This window comes from Botryllus schlosseri, chromosome 3 (genome assembly GCF_051294905.1).
Source record: "Botryllus schlosseri isolate E-star chromosome 3, Bs_hap1, whole genome shotgun sequence".
Classification (NCBI taxonomy): domain Eukaryota; kingdom Metazoa; phylum Chordata; class Ascidiacea; order Stolidobranchia; family Styelidae; genus Botryllus; species Botryllus schlosseri.
This window is the reverse complement of record NC_137238.1, coordinates 18,246,875-18,263,577: the sequence shown is the minus strand read 5'-3', so window position 1 is coordinate 18,263,577 and position 16,703 is coordinate 18,246,875. Positions and strand designations below refer to the sequence as shown.

General features: G+C 41.5%; 1 protein-coding gene across 1 annotated transcript; it reads right to left on the bottom strand.

Moving 5' to 3' along the window:
- Positions 1-954: 954 nt before the first annotated feature.
- Positions 955-9,498, bottom strand: LOC145435910 (endoplasmic reticulum chaperone BiP-like). The gene is made up of 10 exons (XM_080313174.1): positions 9,356-9,498; positions 8,524-8,639; positions 8,175-8,463; positions 7,327-7,517; positions 6,480-6,634; positions 5,610-5,845; positions 4,565-4,802; positions 2,960-3,127; positions 2,053-2,312; positions 955-1,640 (listed from the first exon to the last, which is right to left on the bottom strand). Exons 2-10 carry the CDS (start codon positions 8,637-8,639, stop codon positions 1,329-1,331), a joined length of 1,965 nt encoding a protein of 654 aa, XP_080169300.1. The 5' UTR covers positions 9,356-9,498; the 3' UTR covers positions 955-1,328.
- Between the last annotated feature and the right edge of the window lie 7,205 nt (positions 9,499-16,703).

Sequence of the window (16,703 nt, the reverse complement as noted above, 5' to 3'; positions counted from 1 at the left end):
AACAGAACGGCCGTCTGAGACGCAATATTCTGCTGTGCAAATTCATTTTCATTGTCAAATTGCCAATAGCCTACTAGTACAAACATATAGCTGATTAGAGATGTTTTGTTCGAGTTTTGAAAATAATTTGTTTGCAAAAATCCCTTTTTTAACTCTACCACGCATAACCGCTATTCCATAATAACTTCAAGATGGGATGCGAGATGAAAATGCGAGGCTAGGCAGGGCATGTATGTTCATTAAAAATGTGTTTCTCAAATTTGGTGCCGTATATGTTACGATCATATCCAAAGGAGTCGTCGAGAGCGTCCCGCATTATTTTTACATTCATCACCAACTACCTCTGTGAAAATGGATTTTCGGCACTCGATCATTTCAAATCAACTACACGAATTTTCTTGACACAACCTCATATTTCAAGAAATGCAGTCATTAATTCGCTCTGAAATAATGTAAGTATTTGTAATTCTATATACATATGATGCGGAGCCTACGAAAACTTATCGTAGGGTCGTAGGGCCCGGTATGACGTTATTTTCAAGTGAAGTTATTCAGTTGCCGTTTATCACTAGCCTACAGCTATTATTTGCACAAGACAGATGACGGTTGCACGTTAACTGAGCTAACTTCGTACTTAATGGGGAGTCCGCAGGGGTCCCTGATGGGCCATAAGAGGGTATGCAAAGACAAAAAGGTTGAAAACCACTGGTCTAGCTCTATGTGTATGTTCAAGCTGATAATATTCCATTCTGATGCAGAATTCCCAAATATGAATTTGACTCTACACAGCAATAACTATGAACTGGAGGTTAATTGCACATATCGGCCCCCTTCAGATGCTTTCACGCCTCTCGGTTTCAGAACCACTGCCCTAATTGGGCTCATAAAATATGATCAATTTCCTGCTGCTTACTGACATTGAAGGCAAAAATTTCCTGGAATCACAAGGCCAGATTTCGGGAGCGTTTATATTTTTTTAAGAAATAAATATGTTCGGAGACAAATCCGGAACGCAAGGATTTCAGAATCGAAGACAACGAATATCTACTGCAAAAGAAAAAAGACAACACACGATATCACATTTTTCCGAGGGCACGCCCGCGAGAACAGGCCTCACACCCCCGCTTGCCTAGTATAGAGAATTTTTTCGAGAATTGACAATTACAAATAGCACCGCCGGGACAGCGCTCTGGAAGTGCGCGCAAGATAGAGATAACTTTGCATGCCGTCAAATGGCAGTCTGTCCAAATTTCTAGATTCCATGAAGAGGCCACCCGTCACGCGTCTTGATATCCGAAGGCTTTACCACATGTGTCCGCGAACCATTTTTATAATTCGTCTTTGTCGTGAGATTCGCTTTCAGAGTCTCCTGCGGCACCTTCGCCACCGGCGCCTTGGTAGATTTTAGAAACGATGGGTTGCACGACTTCTTCGAGCTTCTTCTTTTGCGCTTCGTATTCCTCCTTGTCGGACTCTTGGTGTTCGTCGAGCCACTTGATGGATTCTTCGACGGCGTTGGTGACTGTGGTCTTGTCTTCGTCTGAGAGTTTGCCTCCGAGCTTCTCCTTGTCTCCCACCTGGTTTTTGAGGGAGTACGCGTAGCTCTCGAGTTCGTTTTTGGCTTCCACGCGCTCTTTCACCTGTGGATATCGAGGAGTTTTGTTTACATCCAGTCCCATATTTGATTCTAATCTAGCATTCATTGAGAGCAGTTAGCAGTTACTCTTAAGAGTGACCTCGACAAAATACACTACAAATATGGTGCTATTTTCCAGAATATATTCACCTATCGTGACACAGGGGCCGACTCATCAAACCGTGATAACACTATGTCTTGAAAGCAGACGAACAAGGCTACTTTCAATTTTACAAAAGCCGAAGTATCATCTCGATGGTTTGCCGAAACAAACGTAACTGATGGTTTGCCGAAACAAACGTAAAAGTACTTTGTTACTGAACACCCCTGCTTATAATTTAATGGAAATTCACAGCGCTGCTTCTACCCACCACCCCCGGCAATAGACACGCAAGATTAGACAGAAAAGGGCCAACCTTGGCATCATCCGCGGCATACGTCTCGGCGTCCTTGATCATACGATCGATATCGTCCTTGGACAGACGGTTGTCGTCGTTCTTGATCTCGATCTTTTCCTTGTTGCCGGTGCCCTTGTCCTCGGCGGAGACGCGCAAGATACCGTTGACGTCGATTTCGAACGTGACTTCGATCTGTGGCACGCCACGGGGAGCGGGGGGAATGCCGGTCAAGTCGAATTTTCCGAGGTGGTGGTTGTCTTTGCTCATCGGACGTTCACCTGGTTTGCAAAATTTCGAACTGAAGACTAGGAACTCAAGTACCAATTTTGAAGTAAGTAAATGAAAGTACTCTTGGCCCAGTTCAGCCTAAATCTTAACTGTAGACACCCGGGAACAGAGAGAAACTGGGTTGCATCAACATTGCCAAATATAGCGAAATAGCAAAATCTCAAGTGGAAGAGCAAGTAGCCTAAGCACATACGCATCAAGTCAGTTGTGCAGATAGCAGCAAAACCTACTTGTACTTCGTCACCAACTGATTGCATGTAGGAAATGGGTTATTGGCAGGGGTGGTTGGAGAAGTCACTGCTGATACCAATGTAGAAGTGACATCAATTTACACCAAGTACAAGCACTTGGCGATTTTCAAGTAGAGAAGTATTGCAGAGCTGGCTTAGCCCAAATAACCGAAAACTGTTGAGGGTAAGTAGCGTGAGTCAGAGCCACTCCGAGTGACCAACCCGTATTTGAAGAGCTTCTTGGAGATACAGAACATCAATATGCAATTGAAAAGTATACTCGTATATTGAAATGAGCCCGAATATATTCGGCTGACACTCGACCAGCGCGTCAGTAGTAGGCAAACTAATTTAAATACTCGTAAAAAGTAGCATTTCGTCACTGATGACCTCGGGATAAGCGTTACCTTCCAAAACGTTGATAGTGACAGTGGGCTGGTTGTCGGAAGCGGTGGAGAAGATTTGAGATTTCTTGGTCGGCACGACGGTGTTTCTCGGGATCAGTTTGGTCATGACGCCTCCGACAGTTTCGATACCGAGGGTCAGCGGGCAGACATCCAACAGGACCAAATCGCCTGAAAAGTAAATAGGTTGTTAGGTACCGATTTACGAGATGGATACGGAATTTTCATATTCCGACATCGATACATGAATCCTACCAGTCTACCACATTTTTCCATAGAATAAACTAACTACAACTAACCCCATCCTTGTTCCAATTCACAATATTACTTCCCCAAAAGCGATACCAGTTCAATGGAATCAATCGCTGATTTGAAATACGTGAAAATATTTATATATACCAGTAAGTAGACTGCTTGTGTCATCATTACTCCAGTCTCAAGATGCCTCATTTTACACCTCAAACACGATATATCAGGGCTCTTCAACCGGGTGTATCATAATTTTCAAAGGGTGTACCACTCGGATGGGGTGTACTGTGGAGTTGTAGACGTTGTGACGTCCTAAGCTATTGTTTCTCCTCTCCAGTTAACCGTTGGCAATGGCCTTATTGGTTCCTTTTAGAGTGGAACAGGGTATAGTTAACATGTGTTCAGCTTGCAATATCTGTCTATAATCGTTACAGGAAATCGACAGGAAATCGCCACGATAGCTCAGACATTTTGAATTGGTAATTCCTTCGACGAGCTTATAAATAGCGTAGTTTCCATAATGGCAGGGGCGTAGCCAGGGGTGGAGTTTGAGAACCATCGTGTTAGATGGTGATCCGGTAACCTCGAGCCGATTAGTGTTTAGCATTTCCTATACGTTGGAGCTTTGATCATGCTCATCGATTAGGTCGTAGGTGGCTGGCCAACCTGCGGACGTACTGCCACATGCTGCAGTGAAACCAAAGTTATGCATACACATACACATACATAATTATACACATGTTTACGTATACACATAATTAAATTAGCATGTGTTGGGGGCAGTCAATGTACATTTCGAATTATCGAATTGGTTCCTAAAAATTTCCCTCACGCGTGGTTCGATTCAGGGTAACTTGTATATTTTGTTTTGTATACAACACCGGTAGTGTCCTGGAAATCTGAGACCCACTGCGCCAATGCGCACCGCAGAGGTAAACGAGATCCTCTAAAAGAATACCAAGTTGGAATCGTGTGCGTCGAACGAATGAAGGTTTTTTTGGAACGTTAGGGCATAGGGCGATTCCAATATATTGTGATTATACCGACAATCGTGATGGGAGGCCAAGAAATGACATGCAACGAAGTAATTAATAAAACCGGAAGAGTATTCATCATTAATTCTGAGCCCGGAATATTTCCAAGACACCCCCCTCAATCACCTCGAACGGTTCATCTGATCACACGGACTGAAAATGTATAAAATTTAAAAGTGACACGCGACACTACCAACATTCCAACGAAATTCATTCGAGACGTTGAAAATATTTGACAAAAAATTACATGTATACTTGCGATTTTGGGAAGCTAGCGGCGCAGTTGGGTAAACACCCCAGTCACGACTAAGGAAGTCAAACTTACCAGTATTGGATTCTCCGCCGAGCACACCAGCTTGCACGGCAGCACCGAAAGCGACGGCCTCATCCGGATTGATGCCACGGTTCGGTTCTTTACCGTTGAAGAATTCCTTGACGAGAGCTTGAATTTTCGGGATACGTGTCGAGCCTCCGACGAGAACAACTTCGTCGATTTCTTTCTTCTCCAAATCGGAATCGTCGAGCACTCGCTGCACGGGCTTCATCGTGGATCGGAAGAGGTCCTGGATGAACGCGAGACGACCGTCAACAAACCGTTTGAAAACAATTCAACATTTGCACCCATAGTGATGCTTTCCTACATAACCTCGCAATAGCATCGAACAATATATTCACAATATGAAGTAATGAATGGTACAATTTAGCGTGCCATTTCCAAACCTCGGAATTTTCATTTGCCCACATAAGAGAAATCCAAAACATGAACTCGGGAACAGAAAAACAAAATACAATGATATTCTCAGACAAAAGAGAGAACATAACCTCAAGCAGTAATTTGCAGCAGGCGTCGGATATACCAGCAAACACCGACTAATTCACTGTTATTTGTAACAACAAAAACGGTCATATGACAATTGGACAGTGTTTGAGTATCTTTCCTGTGCGCAGAAACATAACGACATGTTCCTGAATAAATTTGCAACTGATGGAGTCAAAATGAATCAGTTGAGAGTCTCAGTTGATGTAAATGAAAAATTCTGTCTGCTGACAAATCTCCCGTTAATTAGTTTGTTTTGTGTACCGTACATCATTACTCTGTTCTATACTACTATTATAACAGACTTGAATGTTCAGACTCTTGATTTTCATGTTCTGTAATTTGGTTTGTTACATTATACCCGTCGCCACATTGATTTCACTTCTGAATCAAACACATTCGTAGCGTGCCGATAACTCTTGATAAGCCCTCCCAAAAATGCATAGCTTACAGTTATAATAATTTACTTTTGGGCAATGATGTACCGGTGGAAGCAATCTCCCAGTACACTGCCACTAACCAACGATTCGGTTCAATATAACGCGTTGCTTACCATGTTCAGTTCTTCGAATTTAGCCCGAGTCAGAGTCTCGGAAAAGTCATCACCCTCGAAGAAGCTCTCAATTTCGACTCGCGCCGTGTGTTGCGACGAAAGGGCGCGCTTCGCTTTCTCGACCTCGCGTCTCAGTTTCTGGACGGCCCTGTTGTCCTTTCTGACGTCCTTTCCCTTCTTTTTCTTGTACAACTTGAGGAAGTAGTCCATCACACGTTGATCGAAGTCCTCGCCACCTGAAAATTAATAAGAGTTTGTGATGTTGTCCAAGAATTCAGAATGCAAAGTCCGTTATGCTTTGTACTACATATAATTTCAGTTAAGGGAGATACGAAGAAATATTGGGATGCATGACATTCACGCATGTGATATTTCAACTACAAAACTAACCCTGGTCCCATCCTTAGATGCTGCTTGGGTGTCGCATGCCTGCGGATCAGCTTATTGCTGCTGGATCTCAACTGAGTTCAGGCACTAGCAAGTTGTCACATCTGTGTTTTTACTGATGAAGATAATCATTTGGCTCTAAATTAGTTCAACATTAAGACGGAGCTTAAGGTGGCCAAACTGGCCATGATCGCACAACCAATTGAGCGATTTTAATAACGGCATTGATATCAACATCATAGATGTAAGCGAAATGGTTGGCAGTATGTTACGTTACTAAAATCTTTTGATATTTGGCTTTCCGTTTTTCAGATCTTTGCACATTAGGTGCCCTGCTTATGATGCTCCATTAATTTTCAGTCAGCCAGCCAGGATTAGGGCTGCGAACAGCTGGATAAAACGATGTTGTCAGCCCTTTTTAGCGGCACGGACCTCAAGTTCTTGATGATACGAATTCACGCCACCTTCGAAACTGTGACTCACCCAAATGAGTATCGCCATTAGTGGCAACGACTTCAAATACTCCGTTGTCGATGGTCAGGATGGATACATCGAAAGTACCACCGCCGAGATCGAACACCAAGATGTTCTTTTCGCCTTCCTTTTTGTCAAGACCGTAGGCAATAGCAGCCGCAGTACTGCAAAGAAGAAATTGTATGCATTTTGGGCACTGATATCTTCATAGTAGGTGGTATAATATGAAATTGATATACAACACCACAATTTCTTGTTTCTAGCAATAGAAGATTCAATTAGGTAAAACTAATGTAATTTTGTCACAATATCCACTTTCTAAATTAACTAGGCTGCCACGTATATACTTATGACAGTCATCTTATGTCAATTAAATGGCAGTTAACATCTAAGAGATACGATTCAGCTTTAAATACATAAGCAGGGTTGCCATTAACATGGATCAAAAACTAATGAAGGTCAAGACTGAGACAACAGCTTAATTTCGAATTTGTGATCTGAGATGGTCACCACTTTCGCCCAGTGTTGATCAATGACTGATCGCCATCTAGCCTGGTGAAAGTCAATGTTCGTATATCATGTTCAAACAATAATGGTGGTCACAAAAAGAATAAGGTAAACTAACAACAATTGTCGGGAATATGGTTAAGTCTTATAAATGCAATATCGTATCGTTTTTACAAGACTTCGCCAGTCTAAATAAACACAACTCTATATGGATGGTATGACAAGACACATTCTACATACAAGACACATTGGCATTTCTAAATATTTCCGCTATTCATCACAATAGTATTATAATTATTTCGTAATGGTAAACCATCAATAATTTTGTCCATAGTGCTGAAATACTTACGGTTCGTTGATGATTCTCATGACGTTGAGACCCGAAATCACTCCGGCATCCTTGGTGGCTTGTCTTTGCGCGTCGTTGAAATAGGCGGGGACTGTCACGACGGCGTGGCTCACCTCTTTGCCCAAATAGGCCTCGGCAATCTCTTTCATTTTTCCAAGGACCATGGCACTGATTTCTTCAGCGGCGAACACCTGGAACAACGGACGAGAGGATATTATTTGTGCGTATCCGAGATTGGTATATATATATATATATTGTTAGTGCTTTGATCGTAAGCAACTAGGTACTTCTACTTTTCTAGAATATTTGCTCCACTTAAAAGTGGTTGTTAAGTGGACTACTTCTACTGCAATTTTTTCCAAGTCAAAACTGCTCACATTTCTTGTAAACTGGAACCGTAATGGTAGTTTTCGGATAAGTTTCAGTCACTTCGAAGTGACTATGTCGCAAGAACCGCACAAAATAGCTTCATTATAGACTAACTGAATATATCAAGAGATTCTATCTATTTCCAGCGTTATTGGTCATTAGGAATGTCGCCACCTGGAATTACCTGATTACTTGGAGTACTTTTCTACATTTCTACTTCGACCCTTGAAAATTAATTTCAAAATGTCTAAGCAGAATTTTACAGCATTTTTTACTTATACACGATTGGCAATTCTCACTTGCCAAGTTCTCTGGGCTGGTGAGAATGTAGGCTATAACTACAAATATGCTTCAAATGACAGAGTGCGACCTATCAATTCTGTTGATGGCAGATGTATTTGACTGTCAACTGCTATCAGAAAACAACAGCCTTAATGACCTTGGATTTTAGCGGAAAACACTTCAATAGGCCTACTCACTTTGTCGCCAGATCCAGTGTTCACCCTGATGTGTGGCTTCTTATTTTTTTCTACCACAGCGAAAGGGAAGTATTTGATGTCACTCTGCACCGATTTCTCATCCCACGCTCTCCCGATCAGTCGTTTAGCGTCGAAAACTGTATTTTCCGGGTTGGAGGTCAGCTGATTCTTAGCAGCATCTCCGATGAGTCGTTCTCCTTCGGCAGTGAACGCGACGTACGAAGGGGTGATACGATTACCCTGATCGTTGGCGATGATCTCAACACGACCGTTTTGAAAAACTCCAACACTGAGAATATTTGAGAATCTCAATTTTGATCAGCTGAATGGAAGGGATTTGGCGGCTTACCATGAATATGTTGTTCCTAAATCTATACCAATAACGGTTCCTACGTCTTTCGTGTCGCTATCTTCAGCATACGCAAACGCGATGCATAGCAAGGATATAAAAGTGAATCGGTTCATCTGTAAAATATCAAGTTGTTTTTAGGTTTTTGTCAACATTCAAAAGATAACACATCAAGAGATTTAAATAGAATCATTCATTAAAATTGAATCGGGACATCTGTCACAGTGTCACTGTCAAATACTCACATATATGAGGTTGGTGTGTGGATTTTGGAATTACAAGCCTACCTAGTATATTTAAACGACAATACACCAAAGAAGATTTATATAGACTTGAAGACGAGTTTATCATACACGAATAGGCTTGCGGTTATTACGCGTCAACTTTCCTTGACTGATGATCATGATTTTCAAATTTGGCGAGCCACCATATAACTTTCAACATGAATATTCATGTATTTTGGAGGTTCATCTTGCAATCCATAGTTTTTTCTTTACTACACTTGTACACCAGAGTTGATATATTTCACATCCCGTGGTGGATTTGCTGTATCTGATCAAATTATCAATGAACTTTTAAACCGAATCATCCATACAATAAGTGTACCTTTCGCCCATCAAAAATGGAAACTTTCGGCTTAGCACTTGCCGCTATCGATACTCATCAATTAGATTAGATATGTTTCACTGGTAATCTGACGAGGTAACCTAAATGAGCAATTGATATTTCAGCATGAACACTGACTGAGGTTACCTACAGTACCATTCCATAGCTACTTCAAATATATTAATAATAAGTCATGTATCTAATCAAAGTATCTTTACAAACTCACCTCACAATGTTGAACGCAGACTATTGTAGAAAAACGAAAACTACCGTACGATGTAAGTGAAAATTCCTAATAATGATATAATTTACAGATGTAGATTTCTCTCTGCAAAAGAAATACTTTGGTCACTACAGCGATAATCTCTTGATATTCTTATGTGACTCTAACTACAAACATTGACCATATCAAGCACGCACTCACTGAATAACATCGAAACGCAGACTTATAAACCGAACGCGAGGCCTCGTAAGTTCTGCAATGATGATTTCGTGTTCGCGCAATAGCCCGTGCCGATAAACGGCTGGGTGTTGATTTCTGATTGGCCGAGCTAACGGCCTGTGTTAAATTCTGATTCGTTATTAAAACGGTAGTCGTCATCAGAAGGTGAATGAATCAGCTGTTTCTTGCGACATCTTCAACGAAATTGTAAAGCTAACCCGCCAGGTTGCATCATCACTTCCGCAAGCAACGAAAGATCTCGAAAGTGATTATTATGAGTTCGCAACGAGTTAAATAAAAGGCACACGTGTCATATTGCTCAGTTACGGATCGTGAATCATGAGCACTCAAGTGCATCGGAATAACCTACATCAGATGCAAACAAATTACTAACAAGACCTCATGGCAAACCATTGCATATAAAAATTGAAAAAAAATGTGGGGTATTTCACACCTATAATTATAATCAAATCTATAATAGGCGAATTTATTTTTATGATTCACTCAAGACATAGCTATAGCCAAGTCAGGACAGGGCAATCCCTGATTTTGACATTATGAGATGGACGAGATGTTTAGGCTTCGTGGTTCTGTATATTCGCTTCATGATTTAATGAATCGTATCTTTTAGTAATAAATGTGATATTACCACTTCTGTGGGATTCTTCTGTGAATTTTACAATATTGTGTGTTTTTGTAATGCGGCTAACATTTGCATAAACACCACTAAAACACCACAAGATTGCGTCGTCAAAATGAATTGGAGCAGTCTTTCCATTCATGCATGCGACCCACCACACCGTTTTGTGCGGCCCCCGAAAGCTTCAAGAAACGTTATAAAAACATCGATGAAATGCGTACTGAAAATATAATTATTGCGCGCAGAGACTTTACTATACATTTTCTTAATATATTTCACCATGACAATGCTAAAGTATAGTCTTACTATGATGCTTTTTTTTATTGCTAGCGTAGGCCTATGATAGCCTGACCTCAAGGCCCGACCATTATGAAAGCTTTCAATTGCTAAACATTACAGAAAGTCTAAACGGAAATGACACAATTCGACTCACGAGTGTATGCCTTTAAATTGACAACTCCAGGAAGTTTATTACTTTTAGTGCTGCACTCTGAAACAAAGATATTCGAGCGCGTGTTCGGAAGATTCGTCCTCGATATGTGTAGAAGTATTTTACATTTATGTTATCAAGAATCGTAGATGCGTAAGGTTATTGCATGGTTATGATGCTCTCAGCATTGTGTGTCCTGAAGGCTGCGGGCAGCGGGTTGTAATCAAGTCACAAGGCTCCAAGTCACAACTCAATCTCACTTTTTGGGGATTTTGAAATCACCACCGAGTCAAGTCCGAGTCCAAGTCGGGGAGCAGAGGGTCGAGTTTGAGTCTGAGTCCAAGCCATCGTGTTCACTGTTAATTTTCCCGTTCAGGTCATCTTTAACCTTCGTTTTCAACACTCTGCTAGGGTAATATATACTGTCCTAATTTCCTCACTCTTAACATTTTCTAGCTCTATTATTCAAGTACCAGATAGGGACCAGTGGTTCCCAACCTTTTTCGACTCATCGCCCCTTTTCAAGCTCCACTTTGATCATCGCCCCCAACCGAAAAATGGACATAAAAGCTGTAATCACCGGCGAGTTGACTAAAAAAAGGTCAACTTTTCGGCTAGACCTCGAAATTACACTTTTACAGCTCACATTTCGTGATTGACTAAAAAAAAGGTCATTTCTCCGACTTGACTCCAATATAGCCGTTTTAATGCGCCAACGCCCCCCTATCGCCCCCTTCGTTATTTTCCCTCCTAGACCGCCAAATCGTCAACGTTGGGAACCACTGAGATAGACGAAATACGAAAAATGCTGTAACTTTACTATTATTCGAAAGTTACAAAGAAATTCTTATCTTGGCCGTCCGACTTGGTCAAGTTATGCGAAATGTCTCGAGTGCAAGTCGAGTCATTACACACATTTACTAACTTGAGTGGTGTCATTTTCCGTATTTTAGTCAAATCACTCGAGTCAAGTCGAGTTACCGAAATACAGCAACTCGAGCCGGACTCAGATCAAATCATTCATGACTCGAGACACTACAACCCTGCCTGGAGGTAATGCAAAAGTAGAATCAGCAAACCAGATCGTTGCCCAAAATGCCCATAAGGTTCAAATTTCCACCCTGTTAGTTTCAATGTATTGTAGTGTTGTTTCAAAATAAGCTATTCTCCTGTGTCCTACATCACATTTCTTCACTAGCCGAGACGGCAATGGCTATGTCGAATTGTGTTTGCCACAAAATCCCACTAGCTGATGTGAATTGGCAATTGGGCATATTGCCTTGACATGCATTGGCTCAAAGCCCAAAAACTGTCAGTACCGAAACGTCTAAAAACGGCTTGGGGCTCCCCCACAAGATCAAACTTCACGAGGAGATGGTCTTTCAGCTAGTACCGTGTTTCGCTAGCCCCAATATCGCTTTCTTAGTCACTGAAAACCGTTGCTAGGTATCCTGCACAGCTCAGAGTTCAAAATAAAATGAAATTGATTATGATATTTTTTGCTGTATTTGTGTTTCTTTAATAAAATATTACATCTTTTATGGTAACTATGCCCATCGCTTATGTTAGTGAGCACAGCATTAAATACTTACGTAAAGTTTTGAAACATGTCTGTTAAACCGTGTGGTCTATTTTATGGCGATATTGATTTCATGCGGCCCGCGGCCTCTGCAAAATTTGAGAAGTGGCCCGCGACCCGTTTCGAGTTGGCGACCACTGAATTATCATGCAAGAAGGTTGGTCAAGGTGAGCACTGAGCAATATGAGCAGTCAGAGATGCTATGCCATTAGATTAGATTAGATTAATTTACTGCTATAGTTTACGGCAACGTAATCCGTAAGTTATAATCATTTCGTTTGCGATCAATTTATTTGTGATAATTATTATAATAATTTTAATGGATCTCCATCAGTAACCTATAATGGGCAATCATTACAACCGTTTCATGATCACTGTGTCACTTTCTCGCTGCTTCCTCCCTTATCGTTTTATTACGTGATGAAGCGACGCTCCGAGAGCTCGTAGAACGAATAAGATTATTAATTGATAGGAGGACGTTAAATATGGTGTGAAAGCCATCATGACCGCGATATCATAATTTTTTCTGTGTCGTCTGCTATCGGCTCGTCGGATTCACCCCCTGTTTCATTCGTCAGACCGATCTTTACATTTTTGTAAATATGCTGTAAAGGTCCGACTACAACGGTACCAGTAGATACATGAGAGTAGCCCGAGGTCGCTGGGTTGATTGAGTCTAGGGGTGTCAGTTCAGTATGGGGGTTGGGGACTGTTAGCGCCGGCAATTTCCGTACCGGGACACATGGAGACATAGAGAGTATGGCTATATGCGACTCCGCAAAGTGCGCTTCCAAAATGATTGACGGCCATAAAACCGACGCATGTATTCCGAAGCCTTCAATATAGATTTTCGGGTGCTTAAATGGATGGCGCCTAATGATCCTGTCCCTGCAATCAGACCCCTCCGACATAAATGCGACTGGCACAGAAAAATATTACCACCTTCCGTTAAAAAGTGCTAATTTGAAATCGCACGAGTCTGATCAAAGATGTTTTTTAATTTGGTCTGGTATGTATCAGAAATTCCAATCTTTAAAGTATCGTCAATCTGTACCAAAGGTTGCTAAATAACCGTGCTTCGACGAAGTAAATAATAAGACTGGAATCCATTTGCTCATATAGGCTACGCGCACCAATATTATTCATCAAATTCTTTCATTTCTTCAAAAACATTTTACGCCTCGCGCGACTGTAGATGCGAAATTTAATGTCAGCGATTTGGGCTCGTCCGTGAAACGATCGCCTAACCCTAATACAAGCTATAGTTAGCAACAGGAAGCTTCCATAGGGTATGTGTGTGCGACTGTGCGTGCGTCTAAGAATGGTATGGATTGGATAAAGGGTAGTGATGAAATTGCCCATGCCAGGATGTACAGTTCAGCGATATTTTCCACAGGTGAGCTCCCCTAAACTCATAAGAACTCTCCCCAACCCCTCTGAAAAAATGTAATTCTGGCTACGAATTCAAGTGTGGGCGATCTCTCGAGTGTTGACAGCTTTCTCCGTAATTCATGAAGTAACAGCAATAAATGACAACTGTCCCGTCCCGCACCCATCCCTATAGAAACTCTAAATCAGTGGTTCTCAACCTTTTTTTGTCTTAGCGGACCCCCTTTGTACCTTCACGTACCCCCGCGGACCCCCAATTCATATTTCAGATTTGCCTCTATCGTCATGCAACCTTCATCTGTCTTGTGCAATCATTAACTGTAGGCTAGTGATAAAAACAGCAAAATGACCTTTCTTGAAAATAACATCATAGCCTACTATAGTTATATAGAAATTGGGAATACTTTTTGTTATTTCAAAGCGAATTCTGTAGCTGCATTTCTTGAAATACGGGGCCATGTCTTGAAAATCCGCATCGTCGATTTGATATGAACGAGTGCCGAAAATCCATTTCCACAAAGATAGGTGGTGGCGAATGTAATAATAACGCCTAACGCTTCCGACGATACCTTTGGCTATGATGGCAACATATATAGAAAAATATAACCTCCAGCCGAGACATTCTTATCTAGCAGTTCATCGTGAAGGTATTCCGGAATAGCGGTCGTGTAGATCAGTGGTTCTCAACCGCCGGTCCGCGGACTGGTGCCGGTCCGCGACGACTTTTCTGCCGGTCCGCGAGGTATATTAATATTTTATACCTTAACTTCAAGATGCAATAATGTTGAATAAATAAAGCGTCAAATTTTAAACTGATGCAGAAGTTCGTAGGTAAAGGCCCGGAACCATATTCGATTTGACTTATAGTTCAAGCTGTCTCCGGTGATGATATGTGAGCAACTGGCTAAGTACGAGCTGACTCACTAAACCCCGCAATCCGTATGATCATTCATCTTCGATTCATTAATTTTGTGGATGGCCAGGTATCGCTGTAATCAGGTGTTTTCGTGCGGTGCATTGTATTCGTAGTAGGCTACGGCTGGTAGTAGTGGTAAATGAGCATGATAGCTCGACAAGGTGCTGGGTCCTGCTCCAAAACGCTTCATCTCTGGATGTTGTCGAAGAGAAGAATATTATACCAGTTGCGCGGTCGGTTAATCCACGGCCTTCGGCGCGAAATTAGCCTATGTTTATCTGGGCAAGTCAATTTTACCTCGTCTCAGCACTCAGCGGACACTAACGTAAAATCAAATGAATATCATAAACATATTTGATTACGAACAAAACCCTCAGAATTTCGCTCTCTAGTACATGGGTGGCCAACCTTCGGCCGTAGAAGGAAATTTGTGCGGCCGTGGACACGTATTACAATTAGTATGTGTTGGCGGCCGTCGACATGAAGATTGAATTCGCGAATTGACTCCCGAATTTGTAATATATTTTAATTAATCTTGAAATTTTCTTCGCGCTAGGCGCTATTCAAGGCGACTTCATTTTTTGATTTCAATAACTCTTAGCGTCCTTTGCAATCTGAGCCCTACACAGTACAGATGCGATCAGCGGAAGAATATGATGCACCCCATATATTTGAATAACAATTTGCAATCGTGCGCTCCTCACGAAAGAAATTTGTTTCTGGTACGTTTGGGAGATTCCAATATCTTTCCACGATACCGACAATCCTGATGGGAGGTCAGGAAATAGCAACACGCCCCAAAGTGACTATATATTAACAATTGGCCCAACTGAAGATGCTTCATCTGCTCTAAATTTGCGAAAACACTCCCTCTATCAACTCTACCGAAGAATCTGATCACTTTGGTTGAGAAAGGATAAATATTTGATAGTAATATGTGAAACTATCAATATTAATGACGAAAGTCATCCGTGAATCTGAAAAAATTTTCGCGCTGCGTGCGACATAACCGGTCCCAGTCATTATGCATAACATGACCACTATGTAGAGATTTCGATGCGTATAGTAAGACGATATGAAAAATAGATTAGTCCGGAGTTCACCAGAAATCTACATCGACAGTTTAACATGGGTATTTGGTGTCCAGTTAGTTCATTGCGACTATGTCCTGGAATGCGGCCGTAGGCCGGATAAGTAATCGAAATGCGGCCATGAATAGTAAAAAGGTTGGACACCCCTGCTCTATAGTCCCATACTTGCAGAAAAACGACTGCATACATTACATTGGGGGTTTATTTCGATTTTTTTAAGGTCCACCGGCCCGCCAAATATATTTTGAAATTTTACCGGTCCGCGAGGTGAAAAAGGTTGAGAAACACTGGTGTAGATCATAGGAGAAAATGGATCTCTGCAAACATTTTTATCCAAAACCCCAACAAAACATCTCTAAACAGCAATGTGTTAGTATGAGTAGGCTATTGGCAATTAAAATGACTTTACACAGTGGAATATTTCATCTCATACGGCTATTCTCTGTTTATGTGAGTCCTGAAGTTTGAGTATAGTTATGAAGGGAAAGTGCTTCGTGATTTCTCTAATTTAAAACAAACTAAGAATTAGGTTATCAACCATATTGCAAATTTGGAGGTTTCGCGAATCCCTTGAAAATGCTTTGCGGACCCCCGGTTGAGAACCACTGCTCTGAATGTTCGATGACACCACTTCTATCAGCCCTACCGGTAAATCTGATAATGAAAACGTATTTGCAATATGCAAGTAACAATATAATGAACCAATTTCATTCATTAAACATGAAAAATTTTCGCGTTTCGCGCGAAAGTGTCGACGCCCGAGTTTTCCACAATCAATATATTGTCACATCACTTTATGTACGAGTGGAATATATTCCCTGGATGTTGTGTTAATCATTGAATAAGGGCCCAAGACCATTGTTTTTAACCTATTTTCTCCTTATCTTAAAGGTGGGTGGACTCATTTACGTCATCGAATTTTTCGTCCCCCCAAATATTTTTTCTGGCTACGCCCCTGATCGATTATGCCATGGGCATCACAAATATATTCAGTTCTGCTCGTTATTCATATCAATACTCTACAATCGGCGTGGCACGCGGTGGAATGGCGAAGTTTTGTTACCGCATTCTGCGCTCAGGACCCGCA